Here is a 17,190-nt window from a genome sequence, read left to right on the forward strand (position 1 = left end):
GTTTTCCTGGAAAGGTTTTTAACGAGGCAACAAAGACGTTAAGCGAGCGCGGATAGTGACACCGGCCTCCAAGGGGGAGTGTTACGAAAGTAAACAAAAGCGGCCACCGTAATGTTTGAAATAATTAAAGATGTGGGTCCCGCTGCACTATTTGCACAGTAAATTTTCTTCTATATATACGAACGTTTGCGTTCGTTTATAAAGCACACCTAAAAACACTTCTCTTCTATTCTCTCTCTGTATCAGTGTTATTTTTTTCTACGGATATAAAATTTTGCCCTTATTTAAATTCCTGCGATACAAATAAATTTCAGTTCTTTTTATAACAATTAACTATATATTAACTACCAACCACACCGATTAATAAAATACATCATTAACTATCTATTTAGGATCCGACGGGTTTTCCCCCAACCCGCAAACGCAGCTTTTGTGGTAGGTAGCGGTTGTCGGCATTTTACAACAATCACATAAAACGCTACAAACCGTTTTACACCGCTTCAAACCTCTCAAAATCAAAAGCTGGTTGCAGAAAGGTAATTTTTTTTTTGTAAAATTTATGTAAATATAAAAATAAATAATTATAAATAAATTTTTATAAATACTAATATATATATATATATATATAAAATTTTAATACTATGATTTTATAAATATAATTTTTATATTTATTATAATAATATGATATATAAATATAATTTTTATAATAATATGATATACTAGATTTTGACCCGCGCTTTCAAAGCGCGGGATTATCTTATTTTGAAATATATTTTATTTATAACATGTATATTTTTTAATTAGTGTTTTTATGTTATATTTGTAGTAGTGGTTTTATATAATTAGGATGATAAGTATCTATATATAAATATAAAAATATGTAATCTTGATGTTAATATAATAGTATAGATGTATATGTGTATATATATATATATATGTATATGTATTTATAGTTGAGAGGTTTTGAAAGAGTTCAAATATTAAGTGGGTTTTTAAAATACTATCAGACAAATTTTACTATCAAAACTAAAAACTAATTTGGTATCTATAATTTTCCAAATTTGTAATAATTAAAAACTATAAATGTAATTTTTAAAATTAAAAAAATATAATTTGTTTTGTAGTTTTCTTCTTTGTTTTTGGGTGATCATTATCTATATGTAAGTGTTGCAGTAGATGATTAGTGTTAATTATGTAAAGCTTTTTTAAAGTGTAATTAATATCATTTTGTCAGATTTGTTAAATGGGATGTTGAAATTATTTTTCAATCTTATTAGTCCACATTGGAATATGAATTAATTCTTTTTGGCATATATAACTCGGCTTGAGACACTATAAGATGGTCCAAAAATATATTAAATATTTTCTTTATGATGAAATTAAAAGGACAAAAAAATCTGATTCTTTATTATTATTAAAAAATCAGATAGTGAAAGTAAAAAGACAATAACTGCCGACATATTCCTTTTCTCCGTAACTTCTCTCAAATTAGAAAAGCAATCGACGATCCTCGTTGTTTCCGATTCGAAGATAGAACAAAATAATCAGAAGGAGTAATCTCATGTCTTGTTCATCTATGTGTGTTATAAAAGGTAAGCATTACTATAGTTTCAATCGATGATTAAATCTTTGTTATTTTTTATTCTTGGTTTTTAACAATTGAAACCACATGCAATTAACAGAATAAAAGCTCACAGAGTAAAAGCTCTTTCTCAAGTCCACGGAACAGAGCACGGAGATCTCAGATCTATTCAGATCTTGTTAAGAACTTGGATCGAAGACGAAGTCAAAGATCTTATAAAAGCATGTAAGTTTTGAAAGCCCGATTCAACTAATCTGTTTTAGTTAAATCTGTTGCTTACTTTTCGTTTTTTTTTAAGGAAAAAACTTTTTTAAAAAATTGCTTCGCTCTGGAAATTGTAAAGGAAGAACGGATGCGACATGATCCATCATCACCGATCTACGAAGGTATAACACGAATCCGACCGTTTTGTTGGTCATTAGATTGTACGCACATAAAAACCATTCGTTACGAACTTAAGTTTTATGTTTTTTTTTCAGATAATGTTGCATGTGTGATCCGATGATAAATCTGTTTATTCCGATGAGAATCTGATGTTTTTGTTTATGTCCGAAGACGATCTGATAAAATAAAGTATCTCTTCATACAAACCAAGCTCGGAAAGCACTGATCCAGATAAGTCTCGGACTATAGGTTTATTTGGTTGATTTAGAATTGACTTACGGTATATGTTTTAGATTTTAGTTAGTTAACTTAATCAAATATACAATTGATGTACATGTGGTGCAGTATGTTGTACAGAAGAGGAGATTGAGAAGGACATTACACAAAGTTAGGAAAGCCTTACAGTACACAGATAAGTCTCTGCCTATAGCTTTATTATTTGGGTTATACATGAGAAACGGTATACGTTTTATACTTAGTGAGTTGACTTAATATATACAATTCATGTCCAGGTCGGGCAGTATAAAGGTATAGAGGCAGAAGTTTTATTCATTTGAAGGACATGGGACAGAGACATGACAGCAAAGAAATACAAACTAAAGTAAGTGCATTTTAAAAGCTTAAATTTGTAGTAATTAGGCTTCGAACTGAAACTGGTAGTTAGGGGAATAAACCGGAAGATTTTTTGATGAATGTTGATTGCAGTAGACGTGTTTCCTACATTAGAGACTTAAAATTTAGTGTGTAAAATTTGATTAGAGATGAAGCTGGCATCTGACTTATATGGCATTTCATGTTATGTTTTGAAATATAAAATTTTTGCACAATTCAAATATGTTTGTTTCTAACAGTCATTGTTTGGTATTGAGGGTTTCCAGCCTCATCATGAAATAAAAATATTAGGATCCTCTATGTTTCGAACTTTTCCAAAAGTTCCAATAATAATATAAGCAAAACTTATTAATATAAAACAGTAACTAAACAAAGCACGATAGTATGGAAATAATTAAACGAAAACAGTAGTTCCAAACTATAAAAGATAAAACAAACAAAGAAAACTAAAGATTATCGAAAATCTTTTTAAAGACCACGTTTTTTGTTTGACGTTGAGGTTTACCTTCACTGTCAACAATCAATATCTTCAATCCTTTCTTTGAAGTCACCCTGGAAACAACAATATATAGTTGTCCCTGGCTTTTATTGATAGTAATGGCGAATGCTATACTAATAGGCAACTGTCTCCTCCTCATTTTGAATGGCAACTTTTTATCTGAAGGAGTTATAGAGAGTCTAGGAATTAGCACAGTTCGGCCAATTTTTTCCTTTTCCCTTGTAATGACCTTCGCCTTTATCATGAAGTCATACATTTCTGTTATCTGGAGTCTAGTACCATTCATCAATCCACCAACAGAATCTATATTTCTTAGCAACATCACTGGACAACCCACTTTCAGTCGCAGACTGTGATTTGGCAATCCTAATGCTTTGATTCTGTTTAAAAAATCTGGAGTAAGAGCTTGGTCATTAACAGAAAACATATCTGAAGCATCAATAGAATCAGAGCTTAGAATTTTTTTTTCCTCTCCTGCATGAAAGACCTTGATCGTTAACAAATATATAACACTGAAAAAAATATTACATGTAAAAATAAAAAAAATTGTAACTAACCATGAAGCTTATCCAGCATATGTTGATTAATCATGTTGACATCATCGTTAGTAGGACATAGAATTGCTCTCTCCTGAAAAAACTTTGCCTCGTTATTCTGGTGTAAAGAAGTAGCATCTCCATAGACTGCTGAACTTATAGCTTCTATTGGATCTTTAGCATCAAGAATCAGAAACTCCTCTGGGATGTCGATAAGAGATTCCCCATCATTTCCATCACCAATCTTTCCATCTCCAATATCTAATATCCATTGTGAAAACTCCTGCAAGTCTTTTGACTCCTCAGCCGACAAATTATTGGACAACAGACGCATATTCTTGGTTAGTTGCAAAAATTTCACATGCTTCCATAGATAAGATGAATTAAGAGCAGCCATAACGATCTCTGCCCTTCCAGCTCCATGAATGACAGGCAACACTTGTCTAAAATCTCAACCGAAAACAACTACTTTGCCACCAAAAGGTCTTTTATCCTTGTCTCCAACAATGTCCAACATACTCCTATCCAATGATTCAAAACAATGCTTGCTCATCATTGGAGCTTCATCCCAGATTATGAGGGAGGCTGCTTTCACCAGATCTGCTTTATCAGTTCCTTGTGTAAGTTTGCAAGTGGAAAATTCATCTGGATTGATAGGAATACCGAATCGAGAATGTGCAGTCCTTCCTCCCGGCAGCAACAGAGAAGCTATCCCACTCGAGGCAACATTTAGACATATTTCACTTCTAACACGTACTGTAGCAGAAAGTAATCTCCATAAGAAAGTTTTGCCTGTGCCACCAAATCCATAAACAAAAAACACCCCTCCTTTTTTTTGTGAAAACAGCATCAGTAATCTCATCGTATGTCTTCTTTTGCTCATCTGTTAGTTTTGGAATGTCACGCTGAAGATCAGACCTTGGTGAAACTTTCAAGACATAGTCGTTGCATGCCTCACAAAACCAAATATGAGTTGTGATCTCGTTCCATTCACTTTCTTAATCTTGGTTCCGGTTTTGATCACCCTTTTTTGGCATGCATCACAACCAAAGTAATACCAGGACCAATCCATATCAATTTCATAGACTGTGCAAGTCACTAAACATTTATCAACCTAAACCAAAAAAAAATACAAATGGTTAAAACCCACTTACACGAGCTATACAATGTAACATATGTAATATAAAAGACTTAAACTGCTTACTTGAGTTGATGCTTTCATTTCATGGATGTTCTTAGTAGGGTATAGCAACCACTTATCACGCTGTCCTCGCTTATCTGCCTGATCTATTTGCTTGTTGATGTACTCTTGACTATCCTCATTACTTTCATACGGCATTAGAGTTTTGTCATCCCCAGTATCCCTTACAAAAATCATAAGATTAAAGTTAGTATGATAGACAAATAACTACTGTAAAAGCAACAATAGATCATCCCTTACATATCTTTAAAAGGTTCTGCCTCGGGTATTGTAGGGTTGATGATCATTTGAGAAGCATCAAAGGAGTTAGAGATTTGTACTTCTCCTGTTGTGGATACCATTTAGTAGATTAGATATATAACATTCTAATGTATATAAATGGTGTTATTTATTGAACGACATCTATAGGAGTTCAAATATGTACCTCTGAACTTTCCAATTTTAGCAAACCTTAGAAGCAAAGTAACCAATCCATCGTCTTGATTGCAGGCAGAATGGAGAATATCGGTTAACTTGCCCCAAATACAGCATGGAATTCTTGAATCACTACGCGACAAGTATCAAAAAGCGAGGTTAGTTGTGAGTCTGGTAAAAAAATTGCTTGGATTGAATTAGATGACAGAAAACTTACTTGATGTCTCTAAGGGTGAAATCTAGTTTTTTACGCTGGTACCCACCAGCACACTGAATGGTTTCGACAGCACCACAATCCAAAACTTGGCCCAGCACATCTATTAATCAAAACATTTTCAAAGTTATTAAATGTAGCACGTACACAGTATAATTGTAGAAACTATCGATCACGTTTTTACCTATTAGCAGTTTTTCATCAAGAGTTTCAGATAAAACGCTTTGAAAATCGACCAAATTAAGATATAACTCATCATTCATGAAATTGGACCGAGTAACGACTGTTGCTTGATTGAATGAAATCTTGTAGATATGGTTTGTTGTGCGATATGCTCCTCCAGCAGGCCTGACTTGGAAGTTTCTGATGTTGCGCCATACTCCAACCAGAAGAAGTCTTCCTTTACTCTCAAAGTAAGTCTTTTTGCAGCTTGCATGAATTTTATGCCCCTTGTACATGTTACAATTAAATAAATTAGAAATATTAACATCAATTAATATCAATGCTCAAATTACACAATTTTTTTATAAAAAACTCTATTCTATTGAAAAGGTTTGGATTGCTTACATTCTCATCAGCCAATACGAATTCCATGGTTTCCCCCCCGTGATTGATGTTTTGTGACCAGGAATGTAGAACCTTGACATGAACCATCTTAGTAGTGTGCTTTGGCTTCAAGTCGCTGATGCCGGTGATTTGTTGTTTAGAATCATTTGCTGTGTTGTTGAGCGCTTTAGAAGCCATTCTTTTGGTTTTGCGGTATGAGTGTTTTAGGAAGAGGCGTGGGTATTTATAATAGGAAGAGGTTATAGGAAGAGTAGATTAGGTTATTTGAAAACTTGTAGGCTACTCTAAATATTTGCGAGATCTTTATCGTTAATAGTACTAAATGCAGTTACCAGAAATTTTTAAAATATATTCTGTGAGTAAGTTACACGCAATCTAGATTATAGAAAGATATTTTTGAACTTTGAATGTAGCCAATTGTGTATCTTCATTTTCTAAATTTGGTTGTACATTTATTTGCACCGTGATTGTAGGCGCTACATACCTTCCACCTTTTTAATCGGAAAATCTTATAGGGAATATTATGTTGTTAAAATTATAGTTAGAATAGATATGGTATCGATACTCTATATTATGAAAAAAAAAATCAGTTATTTTAAAATAAACCGTATCTATTAGATATGAGATTGGTTAATTTTTAAAATAATTGATTTCTCATAGATATATATATATATATACATTTAACAAATACTGAATATGTTTTTTTATAATATGGAATAAACTAACCATTAGGTTATGTTTTTAAAATCTTTTTCTGTAAAAAACATGAGAATGCGTATGAATACGTTCGGGTATAAGGTTTGAAAAATATTATTAGTAAAAATAAGTCATATTTTTATTTGCACACGTGAGTTGTGCGGAAGTTTTTTTCATCTTTTAAGCCTTTTCATTTTAGGGTATAGGGTTTGAGAAAAGATGAAGATGGTTTCATGTTATAGGGCATTGATGATGTTTTAAAAAATAAGGATTATTCATGTATGCATACGGTTTGGGCCTCTATAGTATGCATTCAGCTTGGGCCTTAAGTTTTTGACGATTTTTTTAAAAAAAATTAAAGGGAATGGCATTTGGTGGTACATAACTTGAAAAGCCAGAGACAGAATCCTATTAGGGATTCTGATTTAATAGTATAGATAAATATAATTTTTATAATAATATGATTTATAAATATTATTTTTATAATAATATGATATATAAATATAATTTTTATAATAATATGATTTATAAATATACTTTTTATATTTATTATAATAATATGATTTGTAAATATAACTTTTATATTTATTATTTTATATTAGGTTTTAAAATTATCATTTTGTAATTAAACTTCCTGTCTATTAAATAATTTTTTATTAATTGATTTTTGCATTTGTGGGTAAAGCAGTTAAAAATGACCCGCTAACGTAACAATTTTCAAATGTTGTGCCAGTTATACGAAACACTTAATAACGTTTGAAATTATAGCCACCCGCTTCCGCAACCACTGCGTTTGTACCAGTCATGCCCTTAGTCGTAAAAACTAACCAATAGAAAAATAGACTACAAAATATAAAAAGTCAACGTAATTTGAAAACTTTTTTTCTAAAACGTAATGTATTTAGAAAAAAAAGAGAGAGTAGTTTATACTATAATAACATTGATTATTTGTTTTTTTCTGTGCACAAAAAAAATTATTTAAAAAAGAGAGTAGTTTATACTATAATAACATTGATTATTTGTTTTTTTCTGTGCACAAAAAAAATTATTTAAAAAAGAGAGTAGTTTATACTATAATAACATTGATTATTTGTTTTTTTCTGTGCACAAAAAAATTATTTAACTTGTCCTTTTTGTTTAATAATCTTCTTTTCTGATCGCTAGCCTGCCGGGCCGCCCCTGCGATCAAACTATCAATCTCATAAGAGAAGAAATCTTTTCGGGAAAAACATAAAATAGTAGAAGATCCAGCATGCCGAACACGGCGATCATTAGAAATTCACGAGTTAAAAATGTTGTAATATACTCTTTCCCATAACTTCTCATACCAGACCAACCCACTGAAATGCAAATAGGGATTGATCCGCGCTTTAAAAGCACGAGGTTTCTTTCTTTTAAAAGAGGCTCCGTGAATATATCTTTTTCAGTTTGAATTTATACTCTCGTCGTTATATCCTTTCAAATTTGTGTGAAATATATGATGTGTTTTTTATATTTTTGTAGTAGTTGTTTTCATATATTTTGGGTGATAATTATATATGCATGTAAAGGTAATAGTAGATGATATTATATTAATTATGTATAGTTAGTTTTAAAATGAAATTAATAATATAAAATTTTATCATTGTGTAATTTTAAAAATGAACAAATGTATTATTAATAAATTTAATTGCAATTTTGTTATAATCTAAAACAAATCCGGAAAGAGCATGATCGAGTCTGGAAAAGCCGCCGTTTAACTTCCGACGGTGACTGAGACCCAAGGAAGAGCATTGTTCGATTGGTTCTTTGAAACAACTCATAAAACAAAGAAAATAACCTCTTCTTCTTTAGTCAATGGAAGTAAAACTAACTCATGTCAACTTGATTTTTTTTGTTCTTTAGTTCAAGAAAACATTGTAAGTTCTGTGTCCCTAATGTACATTTTGCAGAAAAAATCAACTATATGTTAATTTTTTTTAAATAAAAAAACAGAACACTAGTGAAAACAGAATATAGCATTAGAAACTATACACAAAAGGTCAAAATATGAAGCTTACATTCTCGTCAGCTAATATGATCTCTATTGTGAAGTTGTTTTCCAAGGCTTCAAATCCTTGATCTCATATTAGAAGCCATAGGTATTTTTGTGAAGTTTTCGGTAGAAGTATCCTCTATATTTATAATAACTGTGAGGTAGGGTTAGGGTTTTCGATTTACGCCAGAATTATGCAAATCGTATCTAAACAAATTCAAAGTATGGCATATGCTTCATTTTATTGTTGCTTTTAATGATGAGGTTTAATTCAGCTACACCATCTAAGGAGAATCGTATATATAATTAGTGTTTTATATTTTATTATTGAAAGATTTTTCTTGGTGAATATGGTATATGCCTAATATTATGGTTGCATTTAATGATGATGTTAGATTTGGTTACTATATTTTAGGAGATTCGTATAACTTCTATTTTCTAAAATATGTTATATAAATTGTAAGATTTGAGTATCTATTTTCTAAAAGCTGTTATATAAATTTTTTAAGATTTGAATATCTATTTTCTAAAATCTGTTATATAAATTGTTTAAAATCTGAGAATTTAATGATTATTTTCTAAAATCTTTTATATATATTGTTGATAATATTAGGCAATATAATAAATATTACCGTAAGATATATATTTAAATATATATATATATATATATATATATATATATATATATATATATATATTGGTAAGTTGTGAGATGCGACATTTAAATACATATATCACATAATTCAGTTCCAAATTTATTTTGGCAACTTCATATATGAATTTTTTTAAAATAAGACATGCATTATAATGAACTCTAATATATTGGATGAAAAAAAAAGAACTCCGATATATTTTGTACATTTTCAAACTTTTAAATGAATCATACATTATTGTTTTGTGAACAACATGTTTTTATGTTGTTAATAGGGTTTGATAAGAGTTTTTACCTTGGAAGTCTAAATTTTAGGGTTTGAATAAATATAATTTAGATGGGTTTGTAAAGTATTGGTTAAATATTTCAACTGATAGTGGCAAAATTTATTGGGCCGAAATAGTGCTGAGATTTGATTTGGCAAAATCGTTTTTGTTTCTGATGGGCTGGGCTTTCAATTTCCGAAAACCATTTAAGAAAAGAAAAAACAGTGGCAGTTTTTGTAATTAACTGAAAAATTCAGGGGCTAAATCCTGGATTATGTTTTACTAGTATAGATGTATATAAATATACTCCAAACCAATAATCATAAGACCAGGGGTAGAATTTCTTCCTGGCCCATTAATATTTCATATTTGGGTCTTAGCCCATTAAGAGTTTTACATTTTAAATTACTTGTCCCATTGAGTTTCACTTTCACGTTCGGCTTGTGCCAACGGATCTAACTATAAAACAAAAGGAACTACACACCGGAAGAAAGTGACGTGGCGGATCCGATTTCAAGCCGATCTACCGGAGGAGAAGTACGCCAACGGCCCGACGAACGCCGCGTTGATGTAAGTCGCCGGCTCGGAGTGACTATAATCATCCCTCTGATCCGGATACCCGTCGCTCTGATTCGGCCCTCCGACGATCGCTCCCGTGAGAACGTTAGGGTTAGGGTTCTGACTGTAGAACGATTGGAATCCGCCGTTGCATCCCAAAGGTTTCGAGAGAAGCGCGTGCGAAGGGAGAGACGACGCTCTGTGGTGGATCCTCTTCGGGAAGCTGCGTCCGAATCCAACCATGTACGACATCTTGATCGGATTCTCTCCGAGTATGTAATCGACCTGTTGCTTCGATATGCTGATCAACGCGTCGGGGACGATGACGGAGTTTCCGCAGGTGAATGTGTGTTTTGTTGATTTCATGTATTTGGCGTAGGTTGTGAGGAGGAATGTGATGGCCGTTACGTATTGGAGGTTGCTCTGTGGTAGCTTGTACATTAGTCCCCCTGTTGATAACGTTTTAGAGAGTTAGATTGATTAGGATTAGTGATTGTGACTTAGCTTTGCTTACCTTGAGTGTATTGTGTAGAGGAGGAGGGAGAGTTTGGGAGGATCTTGCACATGAAGTTCTCAGCTGATTGTTTGTATTGTTCAAAGTTGCTGTCTTTGTTAAGCAATGCTCTCTGTTAAAAAAAAAAAAAGTAACGAGCTTTGTTGTGAGTTGATGAGTCTAATAGTGAGAATTGTAATAGTTAGACGCACCCGTGAGAGAAGAACATAGGCGCCAGCGTATTTGTTGTCCCAGCTGAAGATATCAGGCTGATCTCCACCTCCTAGTGATTTGATTAAGTTTTCGTAATACGGGTTGTTGGTTGCTCTCAGTAGCCAGGCCGCACCCCACATCAGCTCGTCCTGTCATCATAAATTTCACATTTTAGTATGCGGATGCGAAGTAGCAGTAATAGGAGTTTTAGGGGATATGGAGAGAAGACCTTGTAACCAGAGTAAGAGCAGTAGAAAGGACAGACGGATGAAGAGAGGGAATCACTGTAAGCGCCTCTGTACTGAATAGCAAACTGCATCACGTTCTTAGCTGTTGCCAGCAGCAAACGGGAATACTTAGGATCAGCTTTCCTGAAAACCATAGAAGCAGCAGCCAGAGCTGCTGCGGTTTCAGCAGCTACGTCAGAGCCAGGGTTGGAAGAGGAAACAGAGTAGACTGTACGAGGCGTGTCCATGTCCTCAGGCCGTTCCCAGCATTTGTGATCAACGTTAGGATCTCCTACCCCGACATAGAGCTTCCCCGGAGTGGCTCTAGCACATTTCAGGAGATAATCTGTGCCCCAACGGATGTTCTCACGTGCGTTTTTGAGCTCAGGACCCATCCGCTTACCGTACTCAAGCGTGCTCCATGAAAGCATCGTGGTGGTAAACGCCATTGGGAAATTGAACTTGATGTTGTCTCCCGCATCGTAATACCCACCAGTTAAGTCCACCTGCAATATTCACATAGCTTAGTTATAATTTGTTACTGACAATGCTATAACATGTATAATGGTTTTAGGGTGTACATGAGCGGTTGAACCATCAGAAAGGCCGGAGCTAGCCCTCCAGGAGACTTGTTGGTCTCTAGGGAGACGACCAGATCGCTGACCTTGGAAGAAGAGCAATGACTTGGAGAGAGCTTCTCTGTAATTTGGATTAGCTTCAACATTTCTCGTGAGAAGAGGCGAGGAAAGGAGAACTAAGAAGAACAGAGAAGTCATTGTCCAGAGACGGAGAAGTTGATTACTTTATGAGTTTTGAGGTACGAATCTATGATGTGAAGGTCCACATATTTATATACAGGGAAAGTGTGAGAGAGAGGGATTTGATCCGGCGCTGATGGAAGCGATGAATACGGCTTTTTTGGAGAAAGTGGCCTTAATTAACCTTAATTTCTCCAATCTAACATCTTTTTCTGGTTAAATGCTTAATTTATCCGACCGAATCCCCTTTTTCTTTAACTGTCTCTACTGATTACATTTTGTTTATCCATTTAAATTCCTCTTTTTATGTCCGTTGAATCTTTTCATGAAGTGTTGAAAAATAGAGAATTTTATGACAGAAAATGGAATAAAACTAGGTTTGCCATTAGTATGAATTAAGAATGTCTTAGTGGTCTCCTGTTTCCGAAGAAGTAGTAGTATTTGTTTAAAAACTGGTACATGAATGACGGAAATATAAACGCACGTTACGACTTTGCGTCTGCCTAAACGTAAACTGTGATGGTCAAAAGCCAAATTCAAAAGTAGAATTGTTTTATAAGACGTACGATGTGAAATTTAGAGAGATTTGTGATATAAATATAATGCATTCCTAATCTGCTTGAAATATTTTTTTTTTGAATTATTAAAGAGGTTTTAGACCATATGGATCATATAAAAGCGAAATCCAAACCATATAATAATTCAACTTTCCTTTGGAATGAAGATTCTCCTCAAAAATTCAAACCATATATATCAAGCAGTTTAGAAAAACAGATGGAAGTCACAGTGTATGTTCATATGTTGATTTTAGGGTATAGTTAGGTAATTTATACTATTTTCTGAAGTTGTCTTATTTTTCTTAAATGAAATTATAACAGATATATCAAGCCGTTTAGAAAAATAAAACAACTTCAGAAAATATATGGAAGTCTTACTTCATTTATGAAATAAAAAGTATTTTAGACACATTACTTATGGGGAAAATATTACATCAATGTATTTATTTTGATGTTTACTTACGTCTTAATAATCATATCGTTAGTTTGATTTCCCGTGCCGTTAAAAATGAGGATAATTGGATATTAGGGAGATATTATGTTCATATGTTGCTTTTAGGGTATAGTTAGGTAGTTTATAGTTAAATTAGGTTAGAGCTTAAAGGGAGGAGACAAAATTAAGATAAGAAGGAAGCGTGAATGGCGCCAAGATAACGGCGCCGAGTCTTGGGACTTAATCAAAGGAATGTTTAGTGTAATGGAGACGAAATTGATACCTTAAGTTCCTCTTTTTATGCATGTTAATTAATTTATTGATCGACCTTCCCTCTTTTTTTCCTGGGAGTGTTTGTGTAATAACAAAAGCGAATAAAAAGGGGACAAGGTGTCTGCTCGATGTTGTTACAATGATTATTGTTATGGGGATGTATGATCTCTTTACCACGGTTTATGCAGAGACGCGTGATGAAAGAGTAATGTATTATTAGTAATTGTAATCATTCGTTGTCACTAATAGGATTCGAATTCTATATTGTTATACTTGTACATTTTCCTCACGTAAAAGATAAAGGGGTTGCATGAGACTAATGGAAGATGAGATTTTGAAACTAAGCAACAACTTTTTTCCCTCACACATACTCAATCTTCCCCCTATGGCCCTACGTACCCAGTGATACAACACGGAGATTTTTCATTGGTTTTCTAACACCCATGATTTTATACTTGCTCAAAGGTGTTACCTTCTTCCCAAGACAAATTATAAAGTTTATACGATAAGCAAAGATAAATTAATTTTGTAGTTATTTTTTTTGTAATCTGTCTGTGCTTATTGATTTCCGTTAGAAAAATAGAATGTGATGCCTACTGGGTAGTTCATAATAATGGGTTTTCAAAAGTCAAATCAACAAAGAATCAGTTTGGAAAGCAACAACGCGTAGTCTCGTCTCTTGCTTGACTCGTGAGACAAATTACCATACGATTTTCAGATGGACATAGTGTATGGATTTGTGAAGAACAAATTGGATAAATAAATGGTAGAAAGAATGCAAAGTTTGTGATTCTTTGTTGATTTGACTCTTGATGGTGCATTTGTTTTTGAGTTTCTCTTTGAATGGTTTACATAAAACACAAACCGGTTGTTTAAAGGACTGAAGGAAAACTGAAGTTGATCGTTTTGTTAATAATGGTTTTGTGTGGAAGTTTTTGAGGTCGGTCAATTGCCTCATTTCATTGACAAGAGGGAGCTGAAGACTTCGAGAAGTCAATCGAATCCACCGAAGAGTTGACGTAAGACTTTCTAAGTACATACCCACTAAGGAGTATCTTCTTCTTAAGAGAGCGAGTGGAGGAGCATACAACATAACACATTAATACTTACAACAGAAACTCAGATACAAAGAGATACGATGATGACTCGAAGCCACTGTTATTGCTTTATTACCATCTTTTTCACCCTCCTACTTCACACTCTTGCTTCTCCTCCGCACCACTTTTGCAAGGAGGACCAGAGGGATGCTCTTTTGGAATTCATAGCCGAGTTTCCAACTGGTGAGAGTTACACATGGAATAAGAGCAGTGATTGCTGTTTTTGGGAAGGTGTCACATGCAATCATAGATCTGGACAGGTGATATCACTCGACCTTTCTTACACTCTTCTCAACAGCTCTTTAAAAACTAATAATAGTCTCTTTAGACTCCGATCTCTTCGTCACCTAAACCTCATGGATTGTAATCTTCGAGGAGAGATTCCTTCTTCGCTAGGAAACCTTTCTCGTCTCGTCGAACTTGATCTTTGGGATAATCATTTGGTAGGTGAAGTTCCGGTTTCCGTAGGAAATTTAAACGAGCTAAGGGTCTTGTCCCTCGGTGGCAACAAGTTAAGTGGCAATTTTCCTATTATTTTCGCCAATTTAACGAAGCTTTCCTTTTTGGGCCTCAACTTTAATAACTTCACATCCACGCTTCCAGTAAACATGAGTGAATTCATCAATTTGGAGTATTTCAATATCAATGAAAACTCATTTTTTGGACCTTTTCCTAAGTCCTTGTTCTTGAATCCTTTGTTAGAGTCTGTTGATTTGGGAAGAAATCAGTTCACAGGACCTTTTGAATTTCCAAATACATCTTCACTATCATCTAAGCTTCAGTTTCTAAACCTTGCCAATAATAGATTCGATGGCCCAATCCCAGAATCCATATCAAAATTTCTGCACCTCAGCCAAATATATCTTAACCACAATAATTTCAGTGGGTCAATCCCTAGATCTATATCAAAGTTAGCCAACCTCACAGATTTGCATCTTTCCAACAACATGTTGAAAGGTCGAGTACCAGGTTTCTTATGGAGATTGCTAGCTGTGACACTTTCTCACAATTATTTCAGCAGTTTTGCAAACCCTTCAAAAGACCCACTTATTCAAATGTTGGATTTGAGTTCAAATTCATTCCAAGGACCATTCCCCCATTGGATATGCAAGCTCAAAAAGCTAAGCTTATTAGATTTGTCTAACAATCTCTTCAACGGGTCGATTCCCCCGTGCTTAAGGAATTCTACTGTTTCTCTTATAGACCTTATTCTTCGTAACAACAGTTTCAGTGGAATTATTCCAGATATATTTGCCGATGCTACCGAGTTACAATCATTCGATGTTAGTCGCAACCATCTAGAGGGAAGTTTTCCAAAGTCCTTGATCATTTGCAAAGCCTTGCAAATTGTGAATGTGGAAAACAACAAAATCAAAGACGAGTTTCCGTTTTGGTTGGGATCTTTGCCATCACTAAATGTTCTCATCCTCAGATCAAACGAGTTCTATGGGCCGTTGTATCATCCCCACATGTCCATTGGGTTTCAGAGTTTAAAGGTTATTGATGTTTCGCACAACGAATTCACTGGAACTCTCCCATCTCACTATTTTTCCAACTGGCGTGAAATGACCACATCAAGCGAAGAAATAGACCAGTACTATTTTGCCAGCATTGGTTATACAACACCTTGGAACACTTATCATACTATTTATTATGAATCTGTTTATCACTCGATGGAAATGGTGAATAAAGGAGTTGAAATGAATTTTGAGCGGATCCTAAAAGACTTCAGAGCCATTAATTTTTCTGGAAATAGAATTTCTGGCGAAATTCCTGAATCCATTAGCTGCTTAAAGGAACTACGACTTCTCAATTTGTCAAACAACAAATTCAGAAATGATATCCCACGATGCATATCAAATTTGAAAAATCTTGAGACATTGGACCTCTCTAGTAATAACTTGTCAGGTCAAATACCTCAAGATCTTGGTAACCTCTCATTTCTGTCATACATGAACTTCTCCCATAACTTACTCCAAGGTCCAGTCCCACGAGGCACACAATTCCAAAGGCAAAAATGCTCTTCTTTCCTGGACAATCCTGGACTCTTCGGGCTCGAAGAAATATGTCAACAAACCCATGTCCCCAATCCTACCTCCCATCAATCTGAGGAACTGTCAGAGGCAGAGGAACAAGTGCTCAACTGGATTGCAGCTGCAATAGCCTATGGACCTGGTTTATTATGTGGATTGGTTATGGGGCATATCTTCACTTCACACAATCAATAATGGTTCACATTTGGTTTAAGAAAACTCAAAGTCACCCACTTGCAATAAGCATTTCTAAGGAATATATTGTCCTTTTTTTTTTTTTTTGGAACACAAGGAATATATTGTCCAATGTATTTTTTTTGTATTTGTGCTGAAATTGGTAGGTGTGTCCTCCAAAGACTAGTTTGTGTTTGTTTGTAATTTTCTATTTAATGTTTGTAACACTATTTAGTGATATTCAAAATATGAACTTCCTCCGGGTCATATCTTAAATTTGCGGTAGACCTAAAGAAGTCAACTGAATCCTACAGGTTGACGATAGACTTGTCAAGATACAGACCCACTAGAAATTAGAGAGTTTCTCATTCAAAAGTCAACTCAAACCATAATAATGGGCTTTCAAAAGTCAACTCAAATCTGTGAAGATGAAGCAATAAGAAACAAGATGGATGGTTGGTTAAGGTCTCAAGACAATGGAGATGCCACTACAAGGGACAAGCATGCATGGTAGGTTAAGGTCTCAAGACAAAGGAGATGCCAATACAAGGGACAAGCATGTATGGTGGGTTAAAGTCTCAAGACAATGGATTATTAGTTTATCATATCTCATCTACCATTTGCCATACTTGTAACCCCTATATATATGGGATGTTCCCATAAGCAAATTAATCAAGCAAATAAGATTCTCCTTATTTACTTTATCTCTCTCTACTTTCTAGATTAAACATCTCTCT

General features: G+C 34.1%; 3 protein-coding genes, 1 long non-coding RNA gene and 1 pseudogene across 5 annotated transcripts in view; 2 read left to right on the forward strand and 3 right to left on the reverse strand.

Moving 5' to 3' along the window:
• Positions 1-3,629: 3,629 nt before the first annotated feature.
• Positions 3,630-4,475, reverse strand: LOC106298105 (annotated as a pseudogene).
• Positions 4,476-4,544: 69 nt separating this feature from the next.
• On the reverse strand, positions 4,545-6,186 carry LOC106298106. Its single transcript, XM_013734196.1, has 7 exons — positions 6,010-6,186; positions 5,627-5,891; positions 5,446-5,545; positions 5,239-5,360; positions 5,055-5,139; positions 4,818-4,977; positions 4,545-4,727 (listed from the first exon to the last, which is right to left on the reverse strand). The coding sequence occupies exons 1-7, from the start codon at positions 6,184-6,186 to the stop codon at positions 4,545-4,547; spliced, it is 1,092 nt and encodes a 363-aa protein (XP_013589650.1).
• A 3,768-nt stretch (positions 6,187-9,954) lies between these two features.
• Positions 9,955-11,934, reverse strand: LOC106296226 (endoglucanase 9). Its single transcript, XM_013732308.1, has 5 exons — positions 11,710-11,934; positions 11,131-11,634; positions 10,901-11,050; positions 10,710-10,821; positions 9,955-10,644 (listed from the first exon to the last, which is right to left on the reverse strand). The coding sequence occupies exons 1-5, from the start codon at positions 11,902-11,904 to the stop codon at positions 10,151-10,153; spliced, it is 1,455 nt and encodes a 484-aa protein (XP_013587762.1). The 5' UTR covers positions 11,905-11,934; the 3' UTR covers positions 9,955-10,150.
• LOC106296227 lies at positions 11,405-12,197 on the forward strand. The gene is made up of 2 exons (XR_001261168.1): positions 11,405-11,623; positions 11,703-12,197. It is a non-coding gene; the product is annotated as an uncharacterized LOC106296227 (long non-coding RNA).
• A 2,090-nt stretch (positions 12,198-14,287) lies between these two features.
• Positions 14,288-17,190, forward strand: part of LOC106299072 (receptor-like protein 12) — a 43,176-nt gene continuing 40,273 nt past the window's right edge. Inside the window, exon 1 of one of the 2 annotated variants that reach the window (XM_013735205.1) lies at positions 14,288-16,470. In XM_013735205.1, coding sequence (XP_013590659.1) covers positions 14,288-16,470 — 2,183 coding nt within the window. Of the gene's footprint in view, positions 16,475-17,190 lie in introns of those variants that run through there. The other variant, XM_013735206.1, reaches the window with a different exon arrangement.

This window comes from Brassica oleracea, chromosome C6, assembly GCF_000695525.1.
Source record: "Brassica oleracea var. oleracea cultivar TO1000 chromosome C6, BOL, whole genome shotgun sequence".
NCBI classification, from domain to species: Eukaryota; Viridiplantae; Streptophyta; class Magnoliopsida; order Brassicales; family Brassicaceae; genus Brassica; species Brassica oleracea.

What these genes read in the sequence shown, in the direction of transcription:
- LOC106298106 (XM_013734196.1), bottom strand. Translation starts at nt 6,186, where the DNA reads ATGGCTTCTAAAGCGCTCAACAACACAGCAAATGATTCTAAACAACAA. An exon ending in TGATGAAAAACTGCTAATAG is followed by an intron (nt 5,546 to 5,626) that starts GTAAAAACGTGA and finishes TTTGATTAATAG; the next exon opens with ATGTGCTGGGCCAAGTTTTG. An exon ending in TTCACCCTTAGAGACATCAA is followed by an intron (nt 5,361 to 5,445) that starts GTAAGTTTTCTG and finishes CTTGTCGCGTAG; the next exon opens with TGATTCAAGAATTCCATGCT.
- LOC106296226 (XM_013732308.1), bottom strand. Translation starts at nt 11,904, where the DNA reads ATGACTTCTCTGTTCTTCTTAGTTCTCCTTTCCTCGCCTCTTCTCACG. An exon ending in GCTCTTACTCTGGTTACAAG is followed by an intron (nt 11,051 to 11,130) that starts GTCTTCTCTCCA and finishes TTATGATGACAG; the next exon opens with GACGAGCTGATGTGGGGTGC. An exon ending in CCTATGTTCTTCTCTCACGG is followed by an intron (nt 10,822 to 10,900) that starts GTGCGTCTAACT and finishes TTTTTTTAACAG; the next exon opens with AGAGCATTGCTTAACAAAGA.